Source organism: Typopeltis vanoorti, chromosome 8 (genome assembly GCF_054136105.1).
Source record: "Typopeltis vanoorti isolate ZY-2024b chromosome 8, IOZ_Tvanoo_1.0, whole genome shotgun sequence".
Taxonomy (NCBI): domain Eukaryota; kingdom Metazoa; phylum Arthropoda; class Arachnida; order Uropygi; family Thelyphonidae; genus Typopeltis; species Typopeltis vanoorti.
Window position 1 is genome coordinate 140115079 of NC_143556.1, and position 14078 is coordinate 140129156.

Below are 14078 nucleotides of genomic sequence, written 5' to 3' on the forward strand. Positions count from 1 at the left end.
TATAGCAAGCAGTTCAGAAAAATTACCAAGTAATTAAAAAAAATCAATTTAAAAATACACCAAATATTTTCCTGAAGACAAACTGTACATATGAATACATGGATAGTTCTAAAAATTGTGAAGGTCATCCTCTCACTACTCCACAAACTTCAGTAAATGACCTAAACATCCTCCCTAAAGAACAGTTTGGTTTTCGGCAACACCATAGTACTACCCAGCAAATCCATAGAATTGTGGAATACATCACCACCAGCTATAACTGGCGCCAGTGTATAGGAGCTGTTTTCCTAGACCTGTCCAAAGCATTTGACAAAATCTGGCATTTCGGACTCCTACACAAACTTATCTCAGCCGGTATCTCACTAAATATGGTTCATCTAATCCATTCATATCTTCAGAATAGATCAATGCAAGTAAAAATCAACGGTTCTACATCGTCCCAGCGTCATATCTTTGCTGGAGTGCCACAGGGATCCCCACTAGCTCCATTGCTGTTTTCTATATACATGTCGGACATCCCACACAATCCGATGTCTTCAATCTTGGCCCTGTATGCGGACGATACAGCAATACTAACTAGATCTCTCCGACCCCATTTCATTACCAGAAAGCTTCAAGAAAACCTAAAGCTGGAGGGTTGGTTCTCCAAATGGAGATTGGAAGTCAATCCCCCCAAAACCTCAGCCATTCTTTTCTCGAAAACGCCAATATCTCCTGCAGAAGATGTCTTACTATTCAATACTAAAATTCCCTGGCAGATAGAAACAAAATACCTGGGTGTAATTCTCGACAAAAAGCTAACTTTCAACTAACACATCAAGTCTGCGTGCGCAAAGGCATCTAAAACCAACCCTCAGATCTATCCGTTAATTAATAAAAATAGCAGACTAAGTAACAGAACCAAATTGCAGCTATACGAGCTGCAGCACACGATGCAACGGACGTATTGAAACATAGAAGACCAAAAGCTATATTAACCTCCTATAGCGATGCATAATCTCCATGCCCATTCAGGACGAGCAAACTGCTCATAAATTTTACCCTCACTGTAACCGCAATAGATAGCGGGGAATATGAAAAGCATCTTGCTTCACCCCTAAAGACATAAATGTCAATTGTCTGAAAAATGCAATCTTAGGGGTAACGCTAAGAGATGAAGTTTGAGGTATTGCAAATGAAAATGGCATTAAAGATGAAGATTATGAAGTGCTCGAAAAAGTTTGGAAAGAATTCCAATCCCGTTCCACCTTCCTTTTTCGTGTTAGTCTCAGTGGTTTGTCATGGCCTAGTGACTCGACATTTTATAAACCTGATTAGGACAGTTAATCCTGTCTGCTATGTCTGTAGATCGCGCGTGTTCTTCTGGCCTGTTATTCTGTTTTGTGGGATTAAAAAAAAAATAGAAGTCCATCGCACTCCTCGGTATCTGTGTCTGTTCCCTTTTCAGCGCGTTCAGACGTCACGTATCTGTCAATCGGGTGTGTTCTCCTGCTTCATTTGCAAAAATGTTTATAATAATATAATTCCCATTGTCCGCGAGATTTGAACTCATGCCTTTTACGACTAAGTGTGTGTGTGCGTGCGTGTGTGGTGCTGTTCTTCCGATTGCGTTACAGACTGTTTAAATAAACTAGCAAAACGAATGCGAAAATACAAGTCCATGAAATGGATGTGGAAATCTACTAACTGAGAGTCGTGTTTGGTTTATTGATTCATCTAGTGAGAAAAACCCTAATCCAACTTCAGTTGAAGTACTCAAATTCTCTTGCGTTCCTCCCTTTTCCCCAATCGCCAGCAGAGAATAAGTTGGAGTCCATTTGTCCAATCTTATTAGCTCTGCCTCTCCGCTCTACCTGGTGCCTTTCTGAACTGTATAAATGACTAATCCATTGTTGAATCCAGTCTTCTACATGGATATTTGTGAATGTCTTCAGCAGATGAATTTCATTGCCTCGTGTGAGACCATCGCTCTGCTTATTGGAGGTTGAACAGCTATCGTTGAAATGGCACTTTCACTGCTGGGACTTTTTCCCCATAAAGTACATGCTCCACTAAATACAAGCATATGCGTTACAGCAATTTTCATTTTTCTAGGTATCATCGGGAGTATTTTAAAAATATCAGAAAAACGCATTAAAAGCCAACTGAATTACAGATTTTGAAAAAGTTCACTACTGAAGCTGCAACAATCAAATCGACGTGAAGCACCAGAGATAATTATGATATAAAATGCATTGTGTAGATCAGTGGATGTGGCGTTTGCACACCATGGCGCTTGGCCGCACGAAGGAAGACTTGGTTTCGAGTCTAGTCGGCGACTAGAGGAAATTTTTCTAAGCCTTTTTTCGACCGGTTCCCGAGTTAGTCGATCTCTGGCACGGGCAAGCGGGTTTTTCCTCCCGGAAACTCGGGTTTTTCGTCCTGTAAACTCAAGAAAATTGACCGTAGAACCCACATTATTTCAGACATTAAATATATTGTGTTAGGGTCAGGGACCACGAGATGGCGGCACATTTGAGCCGTCTCTCTTCACTGTGTACCGCTTCATTAGTGATAGCCTTGGGCCATCTATCTCTGATTGGTACTAGTGGAGATTGAACTGCCCACTCAGTCTCCAAAAGTTAGATAGGGCTAAATGGCTTCGCCTACTCCCCGTATACGGGAAAAAGGCGTTAGCTGATTTTTTTTTTTTTTTTTTTTTTTTTTATAAAATGCATTTTACTGTCACGAAAAACAAATATGAAATTCCGTGTAATTCTGTTTTTCTTTTAATGTTTTTGATTTTTCCTGCTCTTTTTGTGTAGCAATCAACGCGATTACAAGGCAAAACATCTGGGTAAAATATATGTGTACATAAAGTGTTGGATTTCATTCTTTATGAGAAAAAAAGTCCTGTTACTAGAGATTAGAAAAATACGCTTCGTAGAAGAAATATAAGTAAGGACTGTTCATTTATCGCGTACTGTACTTATGCAGAAACTCAACATTCTGCTTAACTGAGAATGAGCTATGGTAGTATCAGTATACGAACGGTTGTTCAATTCGCGGTGCATAAAAACTGTTAATGCAAGTACGCTGCAAAGAAAGGACTTCATTAATTGGCCGTGAATAATAGTCGATTTCAGTTTTCGGAAATAAAAGCGAAGAGGGGCAATTTTTTTAGTTTGGAAAGCTACGCTTACTTTGAAAGACTGAGGCCAATGAATCTTTACAGGACTGTATTACAATGCGTTCAGTACAAACATTCAGAGAATTTAAAGATTAAAATCTTGATAAAAGTTAATGGTCTAGACCAGTGGTTCTTAACCGGTGTTCCGCCGGTGAAAGATGTCACATGACACAGTTCTGAGTATAATTGACTACTCTGAATAAAAATATCGAGGGAATTATTTCCGTTGTAACAGAACAATTAACAATATTGGAAAAAAAGATTTCAAGTTACTTTCCTTCCTTAAATACACACAATTATGACTGGATATGAAATCCATTTGGCACAGTTAATACATCGAGTTGTGAATTTTCGTTACAAGAAGAAAAAATTTGTCAACGGATCGTACTCTAAAAATGAAATTCTCTGAAATAACCCTTGAGGAATTTTGGATTTTTGTCCAAGCCGAATACCCAGCTCTCTCCACAAGGGCACTGAAAATTTTGTTACAGTTTTTGAACATCATAATTGTGTGGGCTCGGTTTCTCAATATTAGCCCATATAAAAACTAAAAAGCGTGAAAGACTTACTAATATAGACAAGCAGATGAGGGTAGCTATATCACATATTAGATCTAATATTTCTGAAAGCCGACAAGCTCAAGTATCGCATTAAAATAAGTTCCATTTTTATTAAAAAAAAAAGCAAGTCCATGCATATTTTTATTACTAATTTTATGACCCTAATGCACTTGGTTCCCAAAATTTTCTTATAATCAAAAGTGTTCCGTGACTTCGAAAAGGTTAAGAACCACTGGTCTAGAATATAGAAGCTAGAGATATGAGAAACTGCAACAACAAGAAAAAAAAAATCTTTGTAAAAGGATTGGAGAGGATGGATGAAGAAGAATAGGTTGGGTTGTTGCTTTAAATTGTGACTGAAGCAAGTAAGGCTAAAAGGCCAAAGTATTAAAAATGTAATAGATATGTTAACTGTGCGCATTCTTCTTGTCCGTTTGCCTATTTTGCGGGATAAGCAAGAAAGAATAATCATTCTGCCTGTTCTGTATCGTCTCTTCTGCATAGACAAGAATCTTGTTCGAAAAGGAACTGGATGTTGGAAGGAGTATGAAAGCAAAGAGCAGCCTGTCGGGTTTTTTTTTTTATTTAATCAGACTTAAAATTGAAATAATTTCTCATGGATAAAGTTCATGCCAAGAAAGTGGTGCATGCGATAATTTTATATAAAGAAAACAAAAGAAAGACATTTCACCTTGTCTAGAGATAAGGGTATTATCCAAACGGCAAGTTCTTTTTAAAAGAGAAATAAGAAAGAATTCATTTAGCAGCATTGTCGTTTACCAGATTACGTGTTGTGCAATAAATGATGACTTTTGGTGATCAGTATCTCCCAGCAAATGCGAGTTTCATTAGACATTCTAGAAGTGATTTGACGCAATGCACTGCACACTCCTCTTTAGGCTCCGTTTATGTAAATAGCTCCTAATCTTCATCTCTCACACAACAGTAAGATAAATGACCACAGCAGGTTTAAAGCCCCAGTAAACTCGCGGTGTGAATGTTAAGATTAAGTCATGGTTGGACAATCTTTCTGCCTCTCCGCCGCTCATCCTATCCTCGCTTACAGTAATTTATAGTTTTTTATCTAGCGAACAGTAAAACCACAGATTAAAAAAAGCCCGTGTTTTCATGTGAATGAGATTGTGTTGTTTTTCACGAGAATGAAATCGGAAACATACCTCTGGCTTCGAGACTGGACATTTTCTGATAAGCAGCAGCTAGTTGTTTGCGCCACGGTAGTTAGTGACCAGCAGGTGTGTCTGAGTACACAATCTTTTGAAAAGAAAGAGACCACCCAGTAACTGCAATCGCTAAGTAAACCATGGTCAGAGAGCAGCTTACTTCCTCATAACTCTTAATTTTTCTCCGTACGAGGACTCGAAATTGATGGTTGCAAGACTGCTATTACCCAACCGATACAAGCCAAGTTTGAAGTGAGATTTTTGTCGCTTATTTTTATTTTTCGGTCAGTCAAACCGATATGAAAGATCTTACCGGCAACCTCAATATCTAGGGTATAGTTAAAAAATCAACTTCTTCCATCCTTCTCTACAGGGGTGCAATCTTATGCATTCGATCTTTTCAGCATCAAATTAAAAGTTAACAAATCTATAACACGCGCTGACACATCCCGATGAAGCGAACTCCCAAATATCATTCACGGTTAGAAAGACGAACTTCGTTTAAAATTAAATGGGCCTTCTTTCCTCAAACTCCATATGGACTTTATTTGAATGCTTAGTGGGAAACACAAAATACTTATCGGGAAGGGGAAACCCCACAAAACGACTTTATTTAAAGCAACAATGTTTCATTTTAAGAATATGCACCATCGTGGTACGCTGCAAAATAATAAACCAATTTTAAAATGTTTTCAAACTTTTACTCGCAAAATATATGTGTGCTGCATTTTTTTATATGGATTCACTTTTATTCACTCTAAGGTTATCTTTCATTAGTAATATTTCTGTACACTCCTTATACTTCTTGAAATAACTTCGTTCGTCGCTGCTGCCCATCATCAACATCCGGACCTCAGTGTAGACTTGAATAATTTGCAGGTCATCCCACAACTGCACATCAAAATTGATCTGCTTTTTTTTTCTTCTAAATCTCAAACGGCATCTTCTAGCAGTACAGTTTATCCCAACCGACTTAACTACATTCTGCACCATTCTTCCTTAAGGAGAGTACAACATGGGCTTATATCAGATCTAACACTGCAATTCAGAGCTTACTGAACCTTGAATACCTCTACATAATCTGCACTGGCTACCTCCTTCTCTCTTTCATTTACTGTTCTCTAATTTCGATCACCACATTAACTTCTTTATCTATGAAGGCTGATATCACATACTTTAATTACCCAAACACTGTAATCGTCATCTTTGGAGACTAATGCTCATATACAAACTGGATTCGCTTCTCTAACTTCACAGAAACCAAGTGGAAGAGAAGCCAAACTGTATGCTGTTCATAATGATTTAACACAAATTGTGCATCTACTTACCAGAATATTTGATGTTACTCATTCTTTCAAATACCCAGAACCTTCTCTTAACCAGTTCTCTCCAAATAGATTAGCTCCTCTTACTGGCAACTATAACCAAAAACATTTCCACATTTCTGTTCTACAGGTCGACCTTCACTTGGACACACTCGCATCCTGTGGCACTACAACGTGGGCAGTCAATTCTAATTGACAATGAAACGGTGTCAGTTAGGATAACTGTCGAGATTATTTTGATTAATGCTTCCCGTTCTCCTGATCCAAATGTCTGATCAGAAGGATGACTGCAACAATCCTTACAGGAGAGGAGGTCTTCATTCCCCCATTCTATACAGAACTCCGAACCGCCACCCAAGCTTTCTCCGATGACTGTGCCAAAACACTCCAAGATAAATTTTCAGAATATCTCAAATGCCATTTATCTCATCACAGCGCACAATGTGTGTAAAAAAAAAGGTAAAAAAAAAAAAAAACTCTAAAGGACTAAAAGCAAAAAACTTGCTTCCTTCTCAAACAGTAGTCGATCCAGAATCCATTGCTAATTTTGTTCTTCCATGCTTCTCCATCTCTCATATCCAGATAGTATCGTGGTAACATCACCTCAAAATAAAGTTGACCTTTGTCATCAGTCTTTTCCTCCAACTTTCATATAGACAACCAAGGAAAATAATCTCCCATTATGCCACGAACAATTCACTGCAAGTATCCTCTGATATTTCGCCAGAAAGATCTAAAAATCCTCAATAATCTATGGGTAACAAATATCCTGCTCTCGAAGGCATCTTCTAATTGCTCAAATTTCTGCTCCACAATTAACACTCATCTCATGTCGCTTTACAAGCTGTTATATTCGTCTGACATCTACCCAATCGCTCGAAAGATAGCCTACATCCAGTTCCTTTCCTAAAAAGGAGTAAAGGTCAGCCATCCGATTACCATCCCGCTGGCATCACCTCAGTTCTCTCTAAAATGGAGAAAGTAATGAGTTGCCAACTTCTTTACTAATTGGGCCAGCTATCTCTGATTGGCTACCGGGGGATACTGAACTGTCCTTCAGTTTCCAAAAGTCAGATAGGGTAACGTGACCTCGCCTACTCTCTATAACGGAATAAAAGGCGTTAGCTAATTTATTATTTATTTTTTTATAAATTCTTTACCATTCCGGAGTATCCCAATTAATTAATGAATGCCAGTGTGGATTGAACCACTCTTTCCGAAACCTCATTTCCTAATCCATCTTACGTTATTATTCCTCATATTTCCAAGAGAGCTGATCCGATCTAGTACAAGACTTTCTTACAATGCTATCATCTTATCTCTTTCTTGCAGTCTGTGATCGGAATGCCTGCTCCTTTTTTTCTTTTCTTTTTTTTTTTTTTGTCATTTATTGCGTGTCATATCCGATCTGTCAACGTGAAGACTCTTCCTGTTATACATTTACAACACTTTCTTATTAACTTCAAATCCTATCTAGAATTTTGTCAATGACAGCACTCTCAATTCCTCTTATTCATTCGAGAAATGTAGCGCTAAAATAACTCAAGCTTCTAAAAATCTTCCACAATCCGTGTCTTAAACACTGATCTCCTCCCCACTCTCAAGAGGAGAATTCTGTGTTGTGGCAGCATTGAAATTCACTAGTCATATCCTATTTTTCAAAAGAAAGTTTACTTCTCCGTCCCTTACCGTTCTTAAAATTTCGATCGACAGTGAAAATCACTTTCCCTCTTCTCGGGTTAAAGTTCGCATCCAGTCTATCGCAGTATTACCATATCAAGTCCATAACTTTCTTAAGAAACTTGCTATTCTGTTTTATACAAAATAGTACTTCTGCGCTTGCACCCCTCCTAATGCGTTTTAAATCCTTCCAACCTAAGAACACTTACTACTCTTATATTTGAGGTGGTCAATGAAAAATCTGTTTAATCGACGATTCTTCTCTAACTAACTCCATCCACTTGCTTTCTCGTACTGTTTTTTCTGCGTGTTTTTTTATTGTAGGTATTTTCATGGGGGCTGCTCCACCAAACTGATCACCACCGTTCCTCCACTTTCTGCGAATCCAACAGGAACTCTAGCAGCTGCTAGTCAACACCCCTCCATAAACAGTTCAGCTCGAAACATCACACAAAGTTCTCATCTTCTTTTTTTTCCCATCTGTTGCGCGAAAGCCACTAAGGCAATGAAGTGTATTGTTTTCTAGTTATTGCTTGTATTCTTCGGTTGTTGCCACTTCTATTTCAACTTCATAATGCTATAAACATGGTAACAGATTGCTTGTCTCATAGACATCACTTGAAGCCGTCTTTCTGAACAAGAATATTGGTCGTTTTCCTTTCTATCGCTCTGCCTTTGTCGCAGTAAGCAAACCGTTCTTGACCAGGACAAGCTGATTATGGCAGCACTGAGAATGAGAACTACTTTCTGAGTAATTAAGCGTCCTGCGAAAAGTCTCTCAAGCTTCGTGGCGATACTTACTAACCTTAGCCGATTTCGCCAACTAGTAAAATGTACGACTCGCCTCCCATTGCTATAAATACATGAAGACGATAGCTTATAATTCCAATTGTAAATTTTGACTCACTTCCGTACACATAAGACACTCCAGATTTTCAGACAAAGTGAGGCGGAGGGGGGGGGGGACTTCTGTGTCTGAATCAAAAAGAAAAGCAAAAATAAGATAAGAGTTTGACATGGACATTAATAATACACTAATAAAAGATATTTACAAAGCAGGAAAAAAGAATATACAACAAACTCTTTACGAAAATGTGTTATTGATGGATAAGTAGATTATTTCATAAAAACAAATCCGTTAAAAGGGACTTCAAAGACATACACAAATCTCTGAATATTAATAACTCTTTGCAGCAATTTTATAAATTAATTATGTCAGTGAAATGATTGTTACCAATCTACAAACCTCGCTTCAGTTTTTCAATCTTTTCTAGCTCTGAAACTCATTAGTATCCCTCCCCCCACTTAAGTTCGTAAATAAGTATCCACTTTTGGCTTAGATTTCACCAACAACGTGGTTTACCAATGATGCTCGTGCTCAAGTATGATAACCTAACTCACAACAAAGCACGTTTGTTCCAAAAAAAATTGTATACACTTAGATTTTACAAAATGAAACTACGGAGTAAAACTTACTTAAAAATAATTTCTTATTAATAAATAATCTTAAGTAAAACTCCTTTGATTGCGCAATGTGAGACTGCGAAGTTAAAGTGATTGCTAATCGAAGAAAGTACTCACCCACTTTGGTTGAGCTGGATTCCCAAACTTCCATGGCCACTTGTAACTGAAAAGCAAGAAAAACTAAGTTAAAATGCTTGAAGAAATAAAGAAAGTTTGAAATTGGCATCAAATATTTTGTGTAATGTAATAAGGGAGGGAATTAATACAATAATAAAGAAATACAATACAATTAAAAACATTTAGTAAACTGAGATCTAAGTTTCTCGATGTATCCCATTTTTGGTAGCGGGTTAATCTCCCGTGGGAAAATAACCCGAAGCGACATTTCTGCATCTCATTGCCTTTCATTTCGAAATTCTCTGAAGGAATTCAATGGGGTTGAACTCTATCCGGGGCGCACTCGCTATTTCGAAATTCGTCTCCAAAGTGCTATTCAAAGTTAAGTGGGCGATTTTGGGTAACCTCTCCCTAATTATGCAAAAGAATAAGTGTCGGCGGGTCCGACGAACAATAACAGTTATAAAAGTGTTCATTCTCTTAAAAGGTCAAATGCAAGAGGACGGACATTAAAGCCACACCTGCAACTTCAGAGAAAAGGTTTCTCTTTCACGCTTTAGAAGCGAAACTTGGCAGAATATCGAACACACCCGCCATTTATAAAATCGATGTGGGAGGACGTTTGTCTCTTGCAGCATTCCACCGCCTCAACCCTTCCGCACACCTAAACCCTAACGAAGTGTGCGCGCGCTACACACGGCATGATCGTGGTGCGCTAATCTGTCTTCATACAGTTAATCAAAACTCCATTAACTTTATTTCAGAGTAAGTCTGCAACCAAAAGTATATTCGACTAAAGGTCTTAATTTTTTTTTTGTTCCCATTAACTGTAAGAAGCTGGAATCTCGATTTGAAGGGGAAGGGGAGTTACTTGATTGAAAAGGATACCACCTGACTTAAGACCCAATAAGATGGCTTCTGAAAACTCATGCAGTGTGCATAACATCAAAAGATTAGCTATCCCGATCTCTAGCTTCTTCTCTTCTTCTTTGGTGCATCAATCCGAAAATTGGTAAATATAGCAGCACATCACAACATCCTGTCTTGTGATTTCCTTTTTATCTCTTCATAACTTTTAGCCCCAGTTAGCATCATTATGTTATTTATATATGAAATTCTTGGTCTGCCTCGTGGCCTCTTTCCTTCTACAGTCCCCTCCATTATTTGTGTAATCAGTCCCCCATGCCCCAGATGGTGTCCAATTAGGCTTTTTCTTCTATTATTGATGTGTTTCATTAATGACCGCTCTTCATAAACTACATTCAGAACTTCTTCATTACTTTTCTTTTCTGTCCAACTAATTTTCATCATCTTTCTCCAGCACCAAATTCCAAATGCCTCCAACTTTTTCATGTCTTGTTTTGTTAGAGTCCAGGCCTCACAACCATATAATGCAATGCTCCATATGTATGTTTTCAGTAGCCTTTTTTTGAGCTGGATGCTAAGTCCTTTACTAGTAAAAATGTTGCTTCTGTTATAGAATGCTTTTCGGCTAGGATTATTCGTGCTTTAATATCTGATTGGTTTCTTCCATCTTCTGTGATAAGACGACTTCCAAGATATTTAAAAGAGGATACCTGTTGTAGTAGGTTATTATTTATTTTCAGGTTTATTTTCATTGGATTTGCTTTACTTGTAATTAATAATTTTGTTTTCTTATAATTAATTTTTAGGCTGTACTTATGTGAAGATTTCTTCCATCTTTGTTAGGGTGGCTTTCAGTTTGTTTTCGTTATCACTAAAACTGCTATATCATCCGCAAACCGTAGCCAGTTAATATCAATTCCATTTATCTTAATTCCAGTTTCTATTAGTTCTTTCAGTTTATTTATTGCATCTTCAATGTACAGATTAAACAATATGGGTGAAAGAGATATGGCTGCTTATGTTAGGGCTTCTTGATGCTTGTAAAGATTAAACATGAGCCTTCTATCTCTCCAATCTACCTTTATTATTTTTAGGAGGTGAAACATTTGATTCCGGTCAATACTATCGAAGGCTTTCTTCAAGTCAAGAAAGACTATCAGAGTATTTTGATTCTTCTCCAATCTTCTTTCAATAACTGTTCTTAGAGCTAGGATTGCTTCTCTTGTCCCCTGCTGTTTCCTGAATCCAAACTGGTCATTGCCAACATATTCTTCATCCTTCTTTGTTAGTCTTTTTTTGAATAATTTTGAGTAGTATTTTCGAAGTATGTGATATTAAGCTTATTGTTCGATGATTTTCACACTTTGTTTGCATTATTTACTTTAGGAATGGGTATGATAGAGCATTGTGTAAAATCTTTGGGGATGATCCCTGTTTCATAAATATCCTTTATGATCTTGAAAAGGTATGACTTAGTTATGTTTCCTGAGTATTTTATTAATTCTGAGGAGATGTTATCAGTGTCTGGTGCCTTGTTGGCTGACAATTCATTCAGTGCCCATTCAAATTGATCTTTTAATATAGTTGGACCAATTTCTTCCATATCAAGTCTTGTTTCATCTTCTATAGTCTTGGCATCTAGATATTTTTCACTATATAGATCTTCTAAGTGCTCCTTCCATCTTTCCGAAATTTTTTCCTTATCTATAAATATGTTCCCCTGTTTATTTTTGATAATTGTACTTCTAGTCTTGTTTTGCTGGCTTATTCCTTTTATAATGTTATAAGCTTTATCGATTCTTCCAGACTTTGTTAGATCTTCTATTTCTTTACATTTCTCTGTAAATCATTGTTCTTTTGCTTCTTTACACTTTCTATTTATCATATTTTTTATATGTTTATATTTGTCTTTGCTTTATTCCTTTAGGGAGGTTTTGTATTTTCTTCTTTCATCTATTAGATCTAGACTGTCCTGAGTGATCCATGGTTTTTTTTTTTATTTACTTCTTCCTTAATCCTATGCAGCCTTGATGATTGTATCCTTCAAATGAGTCCATTTTTCCACTATGTTTTTCCTTTCCTCTCTCCAGTTTTAATGCTTTCATCAGTTTGTTGTTTATAGTTTCTATGGTTTTCCTCTGTTTTCAGGTTACTTATGTTCCATTTGGGCCTTTTCCTTGGTTGTGACAACTTTTTAAATTTCAGATTGCATTTCAATAAAACAAAATTGTGGTCACTATCAACATCAGCTCCCGGGTAACTTTTGCATGATTTTACTTGATTTTTAAATCTATTTCTTGTCATAATATAATCTATTTGGTACCTTCCTATATCCCCTGGCATTTTTCAAGTATACCTTCTTCTTTTTGGTACCTCATACCAGGTATTAGTAATGATCAGATTGAATTGGTGGCAGAACTCCTAAAGTCTGTCTCCTCTTTCATTTCGGCATCCAAGTCCATACTTTCCCACCTCTCTACCATCTTTGCCTTCACCAATGACTGCATTCCAATCCCCCATGACAATAAGAATATCTTCCTTCTTGGTCAGTTTGATTAGATTCTCAATATCTACATATACTCTCTCAACTTCATCATCACTGTGGTCGCTAGTAGGCGTGTAAGCTTGTATTATTATAATATTTGTTGGTTTTGCTTCTAGTTTTACCATTATCAATCTGCCACTACATTTTACTCAGTTGGTTACTCTTCTTCCCCATCCCTTATTGAGAACCACCGCGACTCCATTTTTTGCTGTCTCATCACCTGAATAAATGATGCTGTAATCATCACTCCAAAAGGCTCCAGTTCCAGTCCATCTCATTTCACCAATTCCCAATATGGCTATTTTTAATCTATCCATTTCTCTCTTCAAATTTTCCTATTTGTAGGAGGGTTCTCACATTCCACGTCCCAATGAATGTACAAGGATTTCGCTGGCTTACGACCTGGGAAGCCTTGCTTCTTCCGCTGCCGTGCACAAGTATTGAACCATTGTGCGCTTTGCCATCTTTTAGAATGTCCATCCATACTGCTATCTTACTAGGGAAAAATCTCTAGCATAGCAATCAAATAACTTAAAATGAAATGAGTGAATTAGAATTTCTATTTAACATCGAGTCTTTAATTATGTCTTAATTTCTCTCACTCAACTCTTCTGCGTTGATGATCCGAGATTTTTGAGAAAGTTGGGGCAAGAGCTTGGTTATAAACGATGAAGCAAAAAGCCTTTCTCTAAAAAAAAAAAAAAAAAAAATCAGGTGCAGTTGAACATCGTTTCGTCATGATCTTCGAAAATGTCAACTGTCGCTTTGATGTCATATTTATTTATAATGAAAGTGGTATTTTAATTGCTGGTATCCGTTATGGGATGAGAATTCATTGATCACCTCGTATGCTATTTGAACAGATGCAAAATATGAACTGCATATCTCAGCCACACGAACCATAAGTGTGTGTGTGTGCAAAGAGATTAATTGTAGATTGGTTTTTGAGGGGATGGTTGTTCATAGCTCTTTTCTCTTGACGAGATGATGACAGCTCTTGTAGGAATTCGTTTTCTTCAGACATGTCTTTAGAGAGTTTGAGGATGCTTTAATGTTGTCAAAGACAGATCGCTGGCGTAATTGTGCTTACCATAACATTTCACTTATTTATTCTTAGAACTAACAATATCCGATGTTTCAATATCTTTCCGAGTTGTCAATTTTGCTCGT

General features: G+C 37.2%; 1 protein-coding gene across 1 annotated transcript in view; it reads right to left on the bottom strand.

The window, feature by feature from the left end:
• Positions 1-14078, bottom strand: part of LOC150104387 (uncharacterized) — a 382513-nt gene that overhangs the window by 293270 nt on the left and 75165 nt on the right. Inside the window, exon 5 of the mRNA XM_090396468.1 lies at positions 9497-9542. Coding sequence (XP_090252594.1) covers positions 9497-9542 — 46 coding nt within the window. The remainder of the gene's footprint in view (positions 1-9496; positions 9543-14078) is intronic.